Source organism: Empidonax traillii, unplaced genomic scaffold (genome assembly GCF_003031625.1).
Source record: "Empidonax traillii isolate 1590-97213 ecotype Southwest subspecies unplaced genomic scaffold, ASM303162v1 scaffold187:size1931383, whole genome shotgun sequence".
In the NCBI taxonomy this organism is placed as follows: Eukaryota; Metazoa; Chordata; class Aves; order Passeriformes; family Tyrannidae; genus Empidonax; species Empidonax traillii.
In genome coordinates, this window is record NW_020955380.1 from 1072859 (window position 1) to 1092145 (window position 19287).

General features: G+C 42.5%; 1 protein-coding gene across 10 annotated transcripts in view; it reads left to right on the forward strand.

Annotated features, from left to right (window-relative positions):
- Positions 1 to 19287, forward strand: part of DOCK3 (dedicator of cytokinesis 3) — a 184947-nt gene that overhangs the window by 116893 nt on the left and 48767 nt on the right. For 9 of the 10 annotated variants that reach the window (XM_027886464.1, XM_027886466.1, XM_027886470.1 and 6 more), the window contains exons 16-26: positions 3426 to 3588; positions 4077 to 4183; positions 4843 to 5014; positions 5670 to 5767; positions 7656 to 7739; positions 8089 to 8189; positions 9417 to 9498; positions 12909 to 13079; positions 16502 to 16694; positions 17211 to 17338; positions 18297 to 18443. In XM_027886464.1, the coding sequence (XP_027742265.1) occupies positions 3426 to 3588; positions 4077 to 4183; positions 4843 to 5014; positions 5670 to 5767; positions 7656 to 7739; positions 8089 to 8189; positions 9417 to 9498; positions 12909 to 13079; positions 16502 to 16694; positions 17211 to 17338; positions 18297 to 18443 (1446 nt within the window). The remainder of the gene's footprint in view (positions 1 to 3425; positions 3589 to 4076; positions 4184 to 4842; positions 5015 to 5669; positions 5768 to 7655; positions 7740 to 8088; positions 8190 to 9416; positions 9499 to 12908; positions 13080 to 16501; positions 16695 to 17210; positions 17339 to 18296; positions 18444 to 19287) is intronic. The other variant, XM_027886468.1, reaches the window with a different exon arrangement.

Here is a 19287-nt window from a genome sequence, read left to right on the forward strand (position 1 = left end):
GAAGGTGGGGTGGGAGGGCATGAGGATAGAGAAGTAAATAGAAAGTATTTCAGCATGAGCAGGTGTCAGAAATAACTTCCCCTTACCTTTTCTTTTACCTCCACTGCTTTGTAGCCATTGCCATGAAGAGTCTAAACACTTAAAGTGCTTGTGTACCAAACACATCTTTTTAATTGAAGGGAGAACTTTCATTACTACAGTAGCTTGTGATTTCATTGAGGTGGATCTCTAGTACAGACCTGGGTTGTGCTCAGAGCCGTTGCAGGAAGATCACACTCCTTTTTTGGTGTTTCTTACCTTTCAAACTGAGTGACAAATTCTTAATTCTTGCTTGATTTCACAGCAGTCTGCTAAGGACCCAGAGAGGCCTTCACCCTCAGACTACAATATCAGCATCTTCGAATGCTAATGCACAGAACGGTCACTAATTATGCTGTGACTGTGGCTGGTGATTACACATAAAGGCCAGATAATTTCTAGACATTACCAGTCTTAACTTCTGTGATTTTGGTTGGAATGGTCATCACAGAGATGAAGTAATCCTTTCTTACCCCATCAGGGGTTTCCATGGGCAGTGTAACAGGGTGGTACAAAGTCGCTGAAGGGTAGCAGGTCCAACTGAAGAAATTCAGGTGAACAGGTTGCCCAGAGAAGCTGTGGATGCCCCATCCCTGGAAGTGTTCAAGGCCAGGCTGATGGAGCCCTGAGCAGCAGAAGGTGTCCCTGCCCATGGCACAGGGGTTGGAATGAAATGGTCTTTGAGGTTCCTTCCAACCCAAACCATTCTGGGATTTGCCATAAAGGAGAGACCTTACCTATACAGGATCTTTCGTGGATGTTCAGAATTCAAGCCACGTATGTAGAAGACAATCTTTATCCCAGTTTTAATGTTATTTCCCCTCTGTGTAGTTGCAGTCAAAGCAACAAAGATCTTTGGTTTCTGTCAGGAGATGTCTGGTGTGTGATGATGCCTGTGAATATGGGCAGAACACGGAGTTTCAGTCACTGAGGCACTGCTGTTCCTGCCTGGAATATCCCCTTGTGTTCCTGAGCTGTGGCCCTTCTGGAGCAGAGACTGCTGAGGGAGACAGTGTGTGCAGACTTACACAGTAAAGGGGGCAAAATGCCACAAAGTTTTCATCTGATGTTAGAGTCAAATCTCTAAACTTTTCCCAGCCAGCAGCACGATCCAAGGCTGAATTATGCCTTTGTGAAGACTTTAGCAGAACCATGTGCAGCAGTAATGAGAATATTCTCAGCTCCTCACTGCTGTTGAGTATATCTTGATCCAGGAATAGTCCTATTGAAAGCAGTGAAATTACTTCCAGAATGTAGTGCTGTTCAAAATGAAAATGAGTATTTCCCTCTCAAAATGGTCTTACTCCCTTGTTAGTATCTTTCAATATAGTCTGAATAATAATAAAAAAAAACTTTGACACATTTCTCACTTATTATTCTTTCTGTTCCAGTGGCAGGAATATCTTATGAATTGCAAGGCACACCTTTAACAATGGAAATATTACCTGATAGTTTTTCTAGCTAGCTTGCCTTACTTGCCTCTGCCTTCTAATTCACCTGCATATTTGGGTCTCATGGTCACTGGGTGTATGGAGACTGGTTTCATGTTTGTATTTTACAGATCACAGTTCAGGATTAAACATTCTGCCCTCCTCAGACTATAAATTGTAGTGTAACTGCATAGAAACGAAGTTAGCAATGACAAAGAAAGACTGTTCATTTATTTAAAGTTTATAGGATGAAACAGCATTCAGAGACTGCCCATTTTTCAGCCAGAGCAGGGAATTTTTTGAGGGCAGAAAAAAAAACATCAAAATTTGAATTTTTACTGTACCTTGTAGAGGAAATAGAAACATTTTTTTGCTGTCTCCTAAGAACCTAATGCAGAGTGAGGTTTTGCAATTGCTGTGTTGAAACCCAACAAGTTACCCTTGCTGCAGACTAGGACTGGAATCTTGCAGTTGTGCTTTGCCACTAATCTACTGTCACTCCAACCTGGGAGTATCTGCAGCACTTAATTCTTGTTGCTGTATTACCAACAGCACCTTTATGGCAGGATTGTGACATAAGGTTCACCTGAGAGGGCTGAGTTGTGGGTTTGTGCTGCAGTCACTCCCTTTGGATCAGAGCCTTTGCAGGGAATCTCTGTCCAGGGAGGCCCTTCTTGCATTGAATCCCGAAATTCCAGGGAACATTTCTTTCTTTTTGGGTTCCTTTGCAAATTCTTTTCTTTCTCAGAGCCAGAAGAACATTGCCAGAGGTTGAACTGAGTCTGGTTAATGGGATATGCTTGACTGGGTAGTCAGATGACTACACATTAAAAAAAAAAAAAAATTATTGGTGTTTCTTGGAATGGAATTTAGAGATGCCTTGGGGAAATGACCAGCAGTTCTTCTTGTCATCATCCCATTCCATGGGGGTGTTTTTAAATCAGAATTTATACTGCATGTGTCATTCTGGCTCTGCTTAGTTTCCGTCTCTTCCTGGATTCATCATCCTTGGAGATGCTAAATGTGAAGAATCTCCAAGCTGGCTTTTTCTGCATGGTTTTATGAGTTGTCATATCTTTTGAATCTCTTTGCAAGTGCTGGGTCTAGAGCATAGATTAGTGCTTATTTATAAAAAAATGTGCTTCCTACTCCTTGTCTTCATCACAAAGGATCTTTTACTGTTCTTACTTCAGGACTTCAACATTTCTCCCATCTTCACTTGTGTTCTGACTAAGGATTTCTTTATTTCCCAGAGAATATCAATTCATGCTTTTCTTCATCTGTATTTTGATAATACACAGCTTGGGCAGGAACTCTGAACTTATTATACCTAAAAGCAGAAATTTGAATCCCTTTGTATTTTTAGGTGATGGCCATTACACAGAAATTCTTTGCTTACCATAAGGAAGTAACTTGATCAGAATTTTCTGGGATACTTGTTGAGACTGGATGGCTGTAGTTCTGAAAGATGAACATTTGTAAGAGCTTGAAAAGTTCAGGTATCACTTCTGAACTGAGATACTGAAGCAGAAATCTGGAATGTCTGGAATATTAGAAGTCTGGTATTACAAGTGATGTTCCTGTTAGGTCCTATTGTTTTGACTCATCTTGATATATTTGGACTTAATGTTTATTGTATCTAGTCCCTGCTTCACAGAAAACTTAGCTTAAATAATAACTTAAGATACTGGAATTCATCTGGTATTATAGTCTGCCAGCTCACCCTTTGACCCCAAACAGAGTTTAAAGATCTCTTCCAAAATTTCACATTTTGTTGTGTCTGAGTTTCTGCTTCTGACTCTTCTTTTATGTCTGCAGAAAGATAAGAATTATATAAAGGTTATCACCGTGGAATAAAATGACTCATCGCTAGTGATGTGGTGTCTTCTAATGTGAAACTGTTTTCTTTTGTTGCAGGACTGCATCAGCCTGGGCTCAGGAGAGCCGAGCAGGAGCGCCTACCACTCCTTCGTGCTCTACCACAACAACAGCCCCCGCTGGGGGGAGATCATCAAGCTGCCCATCCCCATCGACAGGTTCCGGGGGTCCCACCTGCGCTTCGAGTTCAGGCATTGCTCCAGTGAGTCCAGACCTCAACAGGGCAAAGCCGAAGAGCCCACTGCCAGCTGAGATGGGAATCAGGCTGTTGCTGGGTGGAAAGCAGGACAGGGATGCCAACCTGTCAGCAAAGAGCTGGTTAGCAGGGCCCCTTCACTAAAGTGAAGGGGCCCTGCTAACCAGCTCTTTGCTGAATTTATTAATCAGCTTTAAAAACATCATGAACAGTCAATGCAGGGCAAAGCACTTTGTAGATGTTCTCCCCTGCTGTGTTTTCCTGGAGAATGTTTTCTTTACAGGATGACTAGTTTGTATTTTGTTCTGTTGTTTGGTTTGAAACCTGTCAGTCCTTTGCATAGAATTAGAAAGAAGAAATTAGAATTACGGAGTTGTTTGTTCTGTAAGCTATGTGCTTTTTGTTAGGCATGTGGAGAAGTTAGTGAGTAACCTTGTGGTTGGACAGACAGAATATGTACTGATACAATTCCTTGTTTCTGTCTCTTGCTACAGCAAAAGACAAGGGAGAAAAGAAGCTCTTTGGTTTTGCCTTCACCCCACTGATGAGAGATGATGGCACTACCTTGTCAGATGATATCCATGAGCTTTATGTTTATAAGGTACTGGTTCTTCTCTGCAGACTTTTCACCTGCTCATCTCCACTTTAAATGAGTAATGGTCATTACATCTTTTTCCCCCCTTACTAGAAGTATGTATGAGATTAATAGTTGTTTCAAAATTTTATAAAGTCAAAATCACATGGTATGGATAGAGCCTTCTATTCTAGGTGCAGCTCACCTTTTCCATTCAGATGATGATGATGATCTATCTGCTGCTAATGCCATCCATTTTGACCTCGAACACACTGGTGTTCATGAGCATTCAGCAGCTTATGGTGTTGCTCTGTGCCTTTGTGTGATGACATCATGCTGTGCTTCAAATGCATCGTGTTACTACAGCTTGTGAGGGACCTGGGTGGGTGTTTCTTTTTACCTGAGTTTATTTTTGCAGTACAGTTTTCAGGCAGCAGCACTAAGTTGTACAGTTGGAAGATCTCAATAATTTCTAAAGAGTCAGTGCTTAGGAGCCCACACTTTGTAGGGCTGGGCTGTTTTGGGTGTGCACAGGCCCCAAAGGTGGTAGGCACAGCTTTTCTTCGAAGGGTTTTTGTGCACCCATTAAAAAGATCAGTAAAAGCAGTGTTAGGCACCTGCTGAGGCTGTGAGCACGTGGGCTGGGATGGAGGGGGTACAGCTCAGTCCTTGTCCCGTGCCCACAGTGTGACGAGAACAGCACGTTTAACAACCACGCGCTGTACCTGGGGCTGCCCTGCTGCAAGGAGGATTACAACGGCTGCCCCAACATCCCCTCCAGCCTCATCTTCCAGCGCAGCACCAAAGAGACCTTCTCAGTCTCCACACAGCTTTCTTCTACCAAACTGACCCAGAATGGTGAGTAGCTGATCCTTCAAAATTGCCCAAGGCAGCAGGAATTATGAAAGAGAGTAATAAAATGGGTATATGTGTGCTTTGCTTATTTTACTAAAATATTCTATGGTTATAATTTCATTATATATGTGCTATTTCTGAAATGAGCAAAAACTTCTTCTGAGGAAATAAGGATGTTGACAGGTGGCAGAGAAATTACAGACATTATGTAAGTGCATTACGAGGTTAAAATGTTAAAGCAGAGCTAATTTTCATTAAATGATTGTAGACCAAAAAAATACAATGTTAGCACTTCTACACAATCCAAAAATTGTTTTGTTTGGGTTTTACAGAGTTACCAAGTAAATAAAAATTTGTCACAGCAGCATCCCTGAAGCACAAGAAGGCAGGATTGGATCGTCCACAGTGCAGTCAAGTCACATAGGGAAAAACACAGCCTTTACTCTTTTTAAAGCTCTTTACCACCCCTCCATTCATTTCTCTGTTAGTACTATTCACTCAGTATTTTGCTTCTTGTTTTCTGCTATATGTGTATGAGTTCCCAACAAGTGAGAACTGTAAGAGGTGAGGTGTAACATGTGATGAATCTCTGGTGGGTTTGGAGTCCCCGTTCTTCCCTCTGCACGTGGTTCCAGCTCTTTCTCCCTGTGTTCTGCAGTGGATCTGCTTGCCCTGCTGAAGTGGAAAGCTTACCCAGATCGTGTGATGGATATTCTGGGAAGACTGAGACATGTCAGTGGCGAGGAAATTGTGAAGGTACTACCTGAAATAACAGTCTGGGATAGTTAACTCGGACCCACGTTCAGGCTTCTGAATGTGCCCTCTTACTGTGCTTTTTGTGAATTCTTACTGTGTATGAATTGGGATTTTATGATGATGTGGAACTGAGCAGGAAATTACATTTCAGAGATTATTGCATAATTAGTCCTTGGTATCAAAATAGAGCTAATCCTTAGTTAAAATTCCCTCAGCCACATGAGCTGGGAGGGTTGGGTCTTCAGCACCAGTTGCTCCAGTCTGCAGGCCCCCACAGCTGCTGGAGCAGACACAGCCACTGGTAGAGGTGTTTTGGGCAGTCTTACCTGTTCCAGTAGTATTTCCTAAATGACAGTGTGAGGCCTGACCCAGGTGTGGTTAGTCCTTTCCAGAGTGAAGAAACAGCTGACACTCAGAAAGCTTGGCCTTCTCAGACAGGCCACTGTGTGTTGATGGTTTGCAAATATCTTCCAAATGTCCCCAGAAAGGACCTTGAAAGTTGAGTTTTGCTCAGGGGCCACTGAACCATCCTGCCGGATTCCTGTCCCAGCACTGTGAACTGCTGCCTAGAGCACCACTTGCTCTCTAGTGCATCCAACCACCACCACCATTTCCGTCTCCCAGCTCATTTCACCGTGTTTTGTAACCACTGTTGCTCTGCATGACAATCCTTGTGTGACCAGAACTTCCTTAGGTCCAAGGAGCTTCAAACTGCATTTGAATATTTTTAGCCTCAGCAAAATAACCCTGCATTCCAGATTCCCTCTGATAATTTTAGGGATGCTGAGAACTCTCCCTGGAATTTACTTCTATAAATCAGTAAGTAAAAGAGGATTTGTAACAGCAAATAACCAAGGAGAAGAAACCAAAGACAAATCCATCACTTAATTAGTAATTAATGATTAAAGCCACTTCACTGTAACACATCTGAATGTTGCCATACCTGGAATGTTAGTCTTCCTGATAACTTGGTAGCAGTGACAGAAGAGCACCAAGCCCATCTATACTGTGATTCTTCAAGAATGTCATGTTTTGTGTACTTTGCAGTGCAGTACAAGTATCTGTTTTTCATAGAGAAAGACAAAGAAAGATGTGGATTAAATTATTTCGTGGGGAGAAGTAATTGATTCCCTCCATAAATCAGCAGCCATTTGGCACTGGGATATGAATAACAGAATGCAATAATTCAGAAAAAAAGAAATTTTATAATTTCAGAGACTTCATACGTTGTCATAATTTATTTCTTGTTTTCCACATCATAAATTTAAGTAGAATAGAATAAAAAAGTCACGAGAGAATGTGCAGTTGATGATCTGGAGCATCCTTCTTCACAGTCATCCTTTTGAAGACTGTGCTTTCAGAAAGAAAATCACGGCACTGTCAGTGGTCAGCAAGCTGAGGTGTTAGGGGGGAAAGAAACAACAGGCAGTATGTAACAGGACCCAGTTAATGCTTGTTAGAAAAGCTTTACTTGTTGTCGTGTAACAAAAGTTTTCAGTATTAAACATAATTTGGAGCCTTAAATTTGCTGCTGAACAGTACCTGGTACGCTCTAATGACTCGAGAATGAAAGGGAGTTGTTCTGCTACTGTTAGATAGCACTTTTAGTCAGCTCACAGTGAGAGGAACACTCAGTCAAGTCTACAAATCAGGCATGCAGTACCTACTCCTTATTTTTTGTTTTTCTGTCATATTTGTTTAGAAATACTCCCTGTAAAGAGAAAAAACCTTCTTGGTAAAAACAAATTATATGGATGGAAGTGAAGCAGTTTGTCCTTGGCAGGTTTTTCACAAAGATACCAACATGTATGAACTAATGAAAGCAGGGCAGAAAGACCTTTTGAGTACAATTTAATTTGGAATTCTTTGTTTGTTTGTGTCATTTTAGTTCCTGCAAGACATTCTGGACACGTTGTTTGTAGTTTTGGATGACAACACAGAGAAGTATGGTCTGTTGGTCTTTCAGTCTTTGGTAAGTTCCTGGATTGTTATTTACCTCATGCTCAGTGAGTTTTAAGTTTCTTGTCACCATATTGCTAGTATTTTACTTCCATAAAATATGAAATATTCAGCTGGATCCAGCCTTATGTTTTCTATAATGGTCTTGGGTGAGGAGGGCAGGACAACCTCGGCAGATCTGAGGGCAGCAATATCTGCTCTCACTTGGGACAAGCAAACAGTGACATCTGATAACACAGACACTGTTTAAAGGAGCTCATGTGTGTATTTCAGTGTTCCTTAGCTTGGGTAACTTGTTTATAGATACTTAGGCACAATGTGCAGGTTCCTGTAGTGTGGGTTCACTCCTTCATCTCCCACAGGTGTTCATCATAAACCTGCTGCGTGACAGCAAGTACTTCCATTTCCGGCCGGTGATGGACACCTACATCCAGAAGCACTTCGCAGGAGCTCTGGCTTACAAGTAGGTTTTGTTTATCCACCAATCGAATGATGTCACCATCAGAATCATAACCTTCCTGTCAGCAGTGGTTTCCAAAAGTAGAATTGCTCAGCTGGGAGTTTTCCAGCACAGCTGTGGGAAAAGCTGCCGAGTGTCACCTGAGCGAGGCCACACTGGGGCATTTCTCTTGCCCTTCTGAACTGGCAAATCTTTTTCCCTTGTTTAACTGAAGAGACACTCACTCAGCAACAGCTCATTATCAGTCTGTACTAATGAGCATACACATCCCTTGTCTTGAGGATGTTGGGATACAAGCCTGGAGTGAAAGCTCAGAGAAGTAACTTTAACTTCCTTTTCCAGAATAGACAGGTTTTCACACAAGATGATGTTCTGTTTGATTGTAGTCCAATTTCAGCAGACCATCAATTTAAATTTCATTGTTACTTTGAAGATTCTGCCTTATTTTCTAGTATTCAAAGACTCTTGCATCAGATAATGAGATGGATTTTTTTAAAGCAGTAACAGTTCTCATTCAGGGTGTTGCTTTTCTTTTAGACCATTTCCTTGGTATATTTGAGCATATTTTATCTTTGGCCAAAATAAACTATTAAAACCAGCTTATAATTGGTTTTGATTGTTTTAAGCCATTCACGTTTGTGTGTAATTAAAATAAATATAAAAATGTCAATGGCAGGTTCAAACCCGTAGATACCATACAGCACTAGAAGGCATAGTCATGTTCAGAAGATAAAAAGGTGTTCTGCTTTGTATTTTCACCTCTTTCAGACAAAACAAATATTTCTGAAATAAAACATGGTTTTAATGCACCTTTATAACAGTCCAGATGGTGGTGTGTAGTTGGGAAAATAGAGGTATGTCTTGTCTTTGTGATCTTAGTTTCTAAAGACTCCTTACTTAGACAAGAACTGGTATTTCTTATTAAAAAAAAAGGTATATTTTGGTCTTAAAGCCATGCCTTTATCAAAGCTGTCTGTTTAATAACATCTTTTTTATGTTCTCTTAGCGTTCCTTATGATCTAAGCCAATTACAGAGAAGAAATTACTTTCTGCTTTTGAAACTTAAATAAATGCAAATATTACATCATTTCAGTCTCAAGGACAGCTCTAACTGACCAGTGCAATGAAGTGACATGAGGCTGGTTTATAGATCCCTCCCCACAACCCAAATGTTTGTTGCCTGAGTGATTTTAACCCGTGCTGAAGGTTCCTTTTCCGTGCCCCCTGCAGGGAGCTGATCCGCTGTCTCAAGTGGTACATGGACCGCTCCGCCGAGCTCGTGCGCCAGGACCACATCCAGGAGGCCATGAGGGTGTGTATGAGTGACACTGTGGGCTGGCTGGCCCCCTGGGGCTGCACACTGGGTACTGTGGCACTGAGTTCTTGGTTGTTTAACCAGATTTTTTCATAGGTATATACCCTCAATTTTAATTTCAGGGAGAGATTCACTCTTGTGCAGAAAAAAATTGGAAGAATTGTGTCTCCTTAAGTCCTTTTGCAGCCCTGTGGAGAATTTTAGTCGGACTTACGTGCATGGCCAGTGCATATACACTCTATCTACGTGGTCTACACCATGCCCTTAGGCGGCAGCATTTTTAAATTTATTAGGCACAGTTGCTGTGAATCAAAGGTTTACTTTTCATTTCTGGCTGTGGCACAGCCCCATTGTACTATGGGGTTGATGCTCTGGAGTATTTTAAGCAGCAAATGAGACTTTAGCTGGATGGAGATGTTTTGAATTAGCACTGCACAGGGCACGAGCCACAGCTGCATGACAAGAGTATGATCTCACAGGAGGGCACAGCTTTCCAATAGTCATGGAAACACCAGGAATGGTTTTGCTGCTGTTAGAGAGAAATCAGAGAATAAATAAAGCAATCATTTTACCTCATGTAGTTGTAAGCCAGGAGGATGGTGTGTCAGGTGCATAAATACAAGATTCCAAAGTTTGCAGGAAGGTGTTTCTCTTTGAGTGAATGTTCTTACTGTGCTGCTGTCCCAGCCCTTGGGTCTGGGCACTCGTAGAGGTGGCAGCAGTGGCAGCACTGGCACTTGGTTCTTCTCACTTGTCAGTACAAATAGGTGAAGCATCTCCCAGGTGAAGCACAACATCACTGCCATTAACTCACTTTGCATCCTGTTAGGATCCTGCTCAGATAATACAGGTTACACCAGTGTTTACCTTGTCCTGTTTATTTATATTTACATCTTCTTTGTCTTATTTTTCAACCACAGATTCATAGGGAATGGTAAAAATAAGGCAAAGACATCTTTTCAAAAAATTATTCATTTTTTCCCCCATTCTTACCTCCCCCCCTCCTTTTTTCTTAATTGCAAAGAAATCTATTAAAATTACGAGATGAGAGGAAGATCTCTGGCTGGAATGACTTTGAGGAGGTTTTCTTCCCTCTCAAACCCCTCATTAGTGCTCTGTGCAGTGAGAAAATGGAGATGTAGGATATTGTCCCTATGGGATCTGCATTTTTTGAATCTCATAGTCCTCTTGGGAATAGTAACAGTGTGACTGTTGGAATGTCTCTCAGGAGCTGGGATCAGCCAACTTACTGTTAGTGAAAAAGGCATGTCCTGTCTGGGGATCCAAGGCAGCTCTTTGCTTACTGGGAATCTCAGGGATTTGTAGCTGTTCCCTCCATGAGTCAGGTCACTTGGAAGACCCGACAGCCCAAGGGTTTCCAAGCAGAGGAATTACAGTTACCACCAGAGCCTGTGCAGACCTAACAGCACATCCCCCACCACCCACACTGCTGCCACATCTCATTCAGACAGTTGTCTTTGCAGGTGTATCTTGGAGGCCCAAATTAAGGTCTTTCTCTCCTTTCTGTTACAACCAAATGATTGATTTCATTTCCTTCTTTGTTTCCAGATTTTATTTCAGGCATTTGGAGCAAGTTTGCACCAAACCCATTATCATTGCTAATGTGTCATTACTAGTGCTGGATTCTACTGTTGGGAATTTCTGTGGTCTTTGATGTGTTCACTAAATTCCTTGCATTAGTAGTTCTTATCCCAAGAAAACAGGATAGCTCTTGATCCTTTTTTCCCTGAATTAGCTGTTAAGTGCAGTACCTAAAGCTGGTGTTGAAATATCTCTGCACTCTTTTTTGGCTCTTGACCAGTCTTGCACATTCATGGTGGATGTGCAGATGTCCCGTAGGATTCTGTTTTCCAACCCTGGCATTAGCAAGTGCTGCTCTGGAGTATTTCTAAAATTTCTCACCACCCCCAAGACTGCTCCTAATCCCCAAAAAACTCCAGTGAAACTGTAGCTCCTCTCCTGAGGAGCTGTAATGAGAAGGACATCTCTACCTGTGCTAGAACACATCCTATCATGGCCTTTGTCTGGAAACCAGCCAGAAATGCACCTGCTCTTTCCTGATGAAGTTCTTTGGTGTAAGGAGGCTTCACTGGGAGATGGTTTAATACAGAAGTTCAGTAATGTACTACTGAATTACCAAAGTTCCACGATTTCCAAAAAAGGGGGAAAAAAAGGCTGTCAGAGTCAGTGGCATTTTTGAAATCTGTGGTTGCTGAATCTCCAGCCTGTTTATTTCCTGTGCTGAATTTTGAGGCTGTAATCAAACCATGCATCATGCCCTGCCTTCATCCTGCTTTCATGGTGAATCATGTTAAGTACCAGGGGAAGGAGTGAAGACCAGTGTCACTGATATTTAGTGCGTGTTGGTGTTGACAGTTGTGTGCACCAAGTGATCAGAAGGCTGTGTGGAATGTCACCCTGCAGGGCTGGTGTCTGGGAGAACTGTTGATAGGTTGGTAACTTGTCACAGCTGCACAGAACAGTGTGTTCTTTGATGACATTGGTAAATGCAGTTCTGTATAATGCCATTTACAAAATTTTAGAGATGTTTAAGTTGCAAATTCAGACGTACCCTGAACATGTCACAGAGCAAATTCTACCACAAAAAGACCGAATTTGCTAGTCCTGCACATCATGTACTGGGTTAAATTCCATCTTGGGTGTGGGTTATTCTCCCTCTGCTGGGTGCTCTCCAGGCTTCAAGTGGCTAAGAAAAGAAAGGCACCTTAACTTATCACAGTGTGAACTAAAGAGATGCTCCCTGCAGTGCTGCTGCTTGTCCTGTGCTGCCAGAGGGCTTCCCATCCTGCCCTTGCCTCCTGTTTCTGCATCTGCATTTGCTTCTGTTGCACATGTGGCTGCCAGAAATAAAGGTGAACGTTGCTGGTGTGTTCAGATTGAAAAGTAGATTTACTGATTTCCAGGTAACCCTTCTTCTGTTCCAGTGTCCCTCCACTGATTGTAATCTAGAGTAGCTAACTCAGATAATTAATGGTACAATTGGAAAGTTAACAGGAGAACAGCTTCTTCTGTCACTTCAGTCACTGTGCCAAGTAATGAGAAAAGTAGAAGTTCCTTACCTTCACCAAGATTTTCCTAAAATTATGTGACTCATATTTGTCTGTTTGACTTCAGTGCATGATTCTGTTGTTAGTGGGACATGCTGGTAACAAAGATTATTGGTTGAGAGTGGATATTTGCTTCTGAGTAGCTCTTCCTTAACTGAATGATATAACTTATAAAACCTGTTTTTCTTTCTCCTTTCTAAAGCTGAAGAATTTAGTAAATTATGCACCTAGAATCTTTCCTGGTTCTCTTTAAAGCTCCTTTATTTTTCTTTCTCTCTTTTTCTCTGTCTTAATCTCCTTCCACTCCTGCTCCTTAAGGCCTTGGAATATCTTTTCAAGTTCATTGTCCAATCTCGGATCCTTTACTCCAGAGCTACTTGTGGAATGGAGGAGGAGCAGTTCCGCTCCAGCATCCAGGAGCTTTTCCAGTCCATCAGATTTGTGCTCAGCTTGGACAGCAGGAGCTCTGAGACTCTCATCTTCACACAGGTTTGCTATTTTTTACACTTGCACTGGCAAACCAAGAGGCAGTTGTTTTCTGCACGGGTAGCAGGTGTGGGCACATGGGGATTAAATGCAGATTAGTAGAGTTTTCCCCTCCAACGAGCTGATGATTTTGGAAAACAACACAGCCGGTTGAAGGTGTTGAGCAGTATCTTTGCGCAGGTGAGCTGGACTGCGGGCTCTCAGGAACACATGAGAACACAGATTTTGCTCTTCACAAAAGTAAACTGCATTTTTAAGTCTCATTCATGTGTCTCACTGTTGGCCTCAAGAATTTTTAAATCCTTAATTATAGTAGTTCAAATCAATACCTAACAGTCATAGCAGCATCACAGTAGAGAAGTTCAATTGATGTACTCACAGTCAGGTAAACTTAATTCCAGCATACACTAAAACCGTGGTCAGAGTCATGTGCAGCCTGACCACAAGCATATTGTGATACTCACATTTAATACATAGCTTTGAATGTGGCCCAGGGGACTTCATGAAAACTTCACATGGGCTTAAGCTACTCCTCAGAGTGAGTGAGGATGCTGCTAAGTTTTGATTCCTGTTTCAGAGACCACTGCAGTACATTATGTACTTCTGTATTTGAAAGTTCTGAACAGTAATGTCAAATGTGCCACGGGTGCCTCTGTTCAGGCAACATCAGAAGGGACCACCTAGAACTGCCTGGTAACATGGAGGGGATTTGTCCTGTAATGCAGAGTTACAGATGTTGTGAACACCTGCTGTGGTTTGCCAAAGCAGCAGCTGCTGTGAATGTCACAGCCAGGCAGTGACTCTGCTGGTTGGGGAAGATGCCACTGGTGTGATCTCTTTCTTAAGGAGCTGCTCTGGAAGGTTTCGAGAACAGCTGCTCTGATCCTTTATTTAATCACCCATTAGTGGGTATGGTAAATAGGCCAGGAACATGAGACATCAGTGCACAGAATTTCGCAGACAAAGCGGTGGTGAATGGAAACAGCATCTTAGGGTTGTTTTCCAGTTGAGTTGGTCACGAATACAGAGGGAGACTCACTTTGAGGATGGGGGTATTATCCCTTTTTCTCTTTGTTTCTCTTTATTTATTTTTCCCTCCTTTCTCTCACTATGGTACTTCTTACTTTGGACTTTTGTAATTTGTAAAGCCTGTCCTTATTTAATCTTTGAAAAGTTTGCTTTTTGTTTCCCCCTTGCCACTGTGTTGCCCCTCGATCCCACTTGCCCCCCGTAGGCCTCCCAGCCTGGAGGGCAGGCGAGCGCAGCCAGGACTTGTGCCCCTCAGAAATGTGGGGGCACATCAAGGCCGTCATTTCATTCTGTAAGTAACGACCCCCACAACTGCACAAGTGTTTCGTCGTGGATGTTCCCAAGTAGTCTCTCTTCCCTACCCCAAACCCTCTTTTTCCTGCATATAAACTGGAATTTCGTGTTCAAGTGGCTGGTATTTTGAAACTGGGAAATGTGGAGTATTTCAGTATTAATGGAACAGTTTATGGCATCCACACACTGAAAAGACAGGAGTGAGGGTGTTCACAAGATTATGTAAGCCAAATTGTTCAGAAGAGCCAAGGATTTGTTTATACTTGATTATTAGTTCTGGAAATCTGGACAGCTGTTTAATACCTATAAAAATGCAGACATAATTTCCCTCACACTTGTCCTCATCTCCAGGATATTTGAGAGATCTCAGTATAGTTCTTTCCAGCAATGAGAGTAAAACTGATTTCCTTCCTTCCAGGCAATTAGTTTTGACATGAGTAATGCTCCAGCCTATTTTAGGGTGTTGCACAAAAACGGGCCCTTCAAGGAACTGATGAAGGAAATGATGAAGCCTCAAGAGAGCTCCAAAGCTTCCTGAAGAGATCCCGTACATACCCTTGGATTGCTCCTAGATAAACAGAAATCCTTTTGCTTTACAAATAATAGAAAGTTTAGGAAAACTTCTGTAAGGATATCTGGGGCCAGTGTTGTAATTTCACTTGTGTTATCCCAAAGATAATGACCGGATTTGTGGCTGTTCCAGCCTTCCAAGAGTCACGAGCTGTTAAGATGACTCAGACTTGTTGATTTTCTTAATACATTTTATGTTTGTAACAACAAATAAGTGACAACACCCAGGAGGCTTTGTGGGAGTTTTTGTAATCTGAGTGGATTGTAACAAAATGAGACGTTGAGAGAGAAAGAGGTAAACTTACATTCAGAATAATTTAATGAGCTCTATGGTGTTAGTTGTAAAAATAACCTAGATTTTGCTCAAACGCTATTAAATAGATTTTGTTGTTGTTTAAAGGAAAAGATACTTGGAGCACAGACTTGGCAAAGGAGGAGACTGGGTATTATAAGGATTAGGGGAGGCTTGTCACTGCGAGGGGGGTACAGAAATGTTTATGCAATGGCAAAACAAAAAAATCTGTGAGGAAAAGGAAATACTGAGAATACTGAAGTGTTGAGACTGGAAGGGCAAAGCTGAACAGAGATCTGCACAAATTCTGGTACATCTGAACTTCTGCAGGAGCTCAGTGTGATTTGTGTGGAGAACTCTGGGCAGGAGAGGTGGAAATGGCACAAAGGGAAGAGTGGAAGTGAAACCAGTTCAACAAAGCAACCATGTAGGAATTTAAGTAGTTATAATGAGGAAGCAGGTATGGACTTTGGCTAGGATGGAGAGGAAAAGAGAAGAATTATAAAACATTAGAGGTGTGTTGGCAGTTTTCTGGTAGGACATCATGTTTCTGGAACTTCAGCACAGGGTGGTGCATGGAATTTTCCACTCTTGTGAAGAAATTAATTGAAAAATGGGAAATAAAAGAGGTTTTTGTTGCTGTTGTGCTGGTACTTTTTGCACTTGAGGAAGCACTTCCAAGGATAACTCCAGCTTACTGGCAATATCTGTTACTGCAGGAATCACATGTGCACTTGCATGATGTGATGCCTCCTTCACGTGAAATCACACCCCACCCCCTGCTGCAGAAATCCTGATGTCACATGGCAGTGCTGCTGTGGTTAAGGGTCTGCCAGCATGTTCTTCAGGATGTTTTCTGAAGACTTTTAACTGTCTTAGGTAGTTGCTTAGTACAAAAAATTTGTATGGAACTCTAATCAGAAGTGTTGTATTTATTGACAAAAGTAAATCACCAGAATGGACTGTTTTCTGTCCTCTGGTACCTCAGTTTTGTCCTGTGTTTTAAGCTGTGTCCTGAAGTGCAGCCTTTTGAGGCTGTGTCTGTGCTCCACTTACTGTGAGAGTATTGCAGCAGCACTCGGTGTTTAAACGCTCCGTGTGATTTGTTCAGTGAACTCAGGGAATCACAAACCACGGGCACCAGGCACAGCAGCCCTCCTTGCAGACCCTTAATTCAGTGTCAGTGCTGCTCCCACCTCACCGCCCCGGCCGCACTTACAGAGTTCCCTCCTTCCCCCAGGCCGCTCTGCTCAACTCCTTCCCCGCCATCTTCGACGAGCTGCTGCAGATGTTCACGGTGCAGGAGGTGGCCGAGTTCGTGCGGGGCACGCTGGGCAGCATGCCCAGCACGGTGCACATCGGCCAGTCCATGGACGTGGTGAAGCTCCAGTCCATCGCCCGCACCGTTGACAGCCGCCTCTTCTCCTTCTCAGGTGAGGCACTGGCACCCAGGAACAGTCCTGCTGCTGACCCAGAGCACTAACACAGTCTGTCATTTTGCCAGATGTCACTGGATGCTTTGCATTGCTCTGCCGCTGTTGCCAGGGATAGGAAGAAAATCTCCTTTCCTTCTTAACGCCTGAAAAACAGGGGGATAGTCATGTGAGAAACCCACCACATTCCTTTAAAGTGTCATTAATCTTTATAGTGTAACTTCAGTATTTCTTCAGCTCAGCCTTCCAGTAATTCTTTTAAGAACTGAATGAAAAACGGTTGAAGACTGTGGGTTTATTTCACACATAAAAGTGTGACTGAAAGAAATAATGAAGGTAATAGTGGGAGATAAAAAGCACCATTGGGTTTATCTTCCCTCAAGTTAGTGCACTCAAATTATTCTTCTCAGTGCATGGTGAGAATGGTAACAGCACAGAATCTTGTTTAAACCATCCGCTGTAATTGTTTATTAATAATTTTTTTCCTTAAATTTGAAATTATTTTCCTTCTCTCAGAGTCCCGGCGCATCCTGTTACCTGTGGTTCTTCACCACATTCACCTTCACCTACGACAGCAGAAGGAGCTACTTATCTGCTCTGGGATCCTCAGTAGTATCTTCTCCATAATCAAGACCAGTTCTTTGGTAAATCTGCTGCTTGATTTTTTTTTTTTTTTTTTTAATCCCACCACTGATTTAGTAAAGTGAAGACTGAGAGATTTTTATAGGTTAATACAGGTTTTTTGAAGAAACTTTTAAAAACAAAATTCTGCTAACTGTCAGCAGGAGAAATCTGAAATGGGGGTCTGGATCTGTGTGTGTGACTCAGAGCATTCTGATTACACAGTGTTCTTGCTCTTGGGAGGGGAAAAACGCATTCGCATTCACCAGGTTTGACACTGTTTAATTTTCTTCATCTGAGCCCAGAACTTGGATGTCAGTGGGGTTTAAAAGCTCTACACAGCTCGAGGACTTGTAGTTCTGCAAGAGACAGTAACTAGCACTTTGTGATTCACATTAAGAGAATACTCTGAAATTATCCAATCAATGAGATCCCACTTAGTTCTGGAAATTGCTGCTGAGTTTAAACACCCAGCTTTGATGGTCATAATACTCTGATCTCAAAAGGTAACCAGATCATTTAAAGCAGTGCTCACAAAGAGGGGGTGGGGAAGCTTCCCCACCTGACTCTGAAGTAGGAAGCTCATGGTGCTAAATATAATTCAATGTGTATTTCCAATTCCAAGTCGTGGTTCTGTGTGAAAGGAATGAGATGGAAGGTATGAAAATAAGCTAAAATAATACTGCCATGGAATTAAGGTTCCTGAACATAATTTGATCCTGTTGTGGTTGTAGACCTTTGGTTGTAGATTTACCTTAATGGCTGTGACCATGAATGTTTCCATCTGAGACTGTCAAGGTAACACACACACACTGGCAGAACAGCAGGATCTGGTACCAGAGAGGACGATTGCACTTTGAACCTGTGTTATGGAGCTCTCTATCCAAACAAGGTTGTGGTATGGCTGACTCAGTAGAATTGTCTTTGCCAGTTCCATTCTCTCCAGTTTCTAACTGTCTCTTTGCTCACCACTTGCTGTAGGAGGGAGATGTCGTGGAGGAGGTTGAGATGATGGTGGAGAGCCTCCTGGACGTGCTTTTACAAACCCTGCTTACAATCATGAGTAAATCGCAGTCTCAGGAGGCGGTAAGAGGGCAGCGCTGCCCGCAGTGCACAGCAGAAATCACTGTTAGTAACTAACAATCAGTTTCTATTTCCTGCTTCTCTAACCTCTGGTTCAGTCCCTCACCACCACTGGCACCTCATCATCATCTCTGCTGCATGAACACCCAAGGCTTTGGCTCTTTCCCTTGATAAGCCCCAAACCTATTCCTTCCTCTGTACACTAGTGAGGGCTGCAGGAAGCAGTGGAGCTCAGGAACCTTTCGTGCCTTTCCAGGTTATTTTCTTGTTTGTCTTTGCAGCTGTGATTGTTATTAATTAAAACTTGAGGCCCTGGGGAGCTGCCTCGGGCTTCACACCCTAAGTAGGTGTCCCCAAGGGCTAGATGAGTGTGAGGCCGTGACTCCCAAGACAGAGAATATGATAATGCTCAGTGATTGTCCCTGTGCTAAAACACCCTGGGTCACAGAGTATTTACTTATTTTACTTTCTCCAGAGAAATTGAGAGATCCTAAGTCAAGTGAGCTGCTGAGCTCGGTGGGGAAAGAGGGAGTGTCCAGGCTGTGTCCAGGCTGCCAGCATAACCTACAGGGAAGAAATATTTCTTTGCCATGCAAAGAAAGAGAAGAAAAGGAATAGAATTTTGCCATTCAGCTTTCTTCTTTTCTGGATTTGTGCCCTTTTCTATTCTAGCCTATTTCGGTCTATTTTTGCTTGTCAGAGTCTCTAATGCAGCTTTTCAGAGTGTGGGATGTTGAGCTGCTGTTCAGAACATCCTTTTTTTAGACTTGCTTTTTTGTCAAGTGGCTGAAGCCTCACTGGCGCTGCTGGGGGCAGATGTGCACCAAGGTAACCTCTCACACAAGGCTGTATCTCCCCTTGTCAGCCCAGATAACGAGCTGTTCTTTGA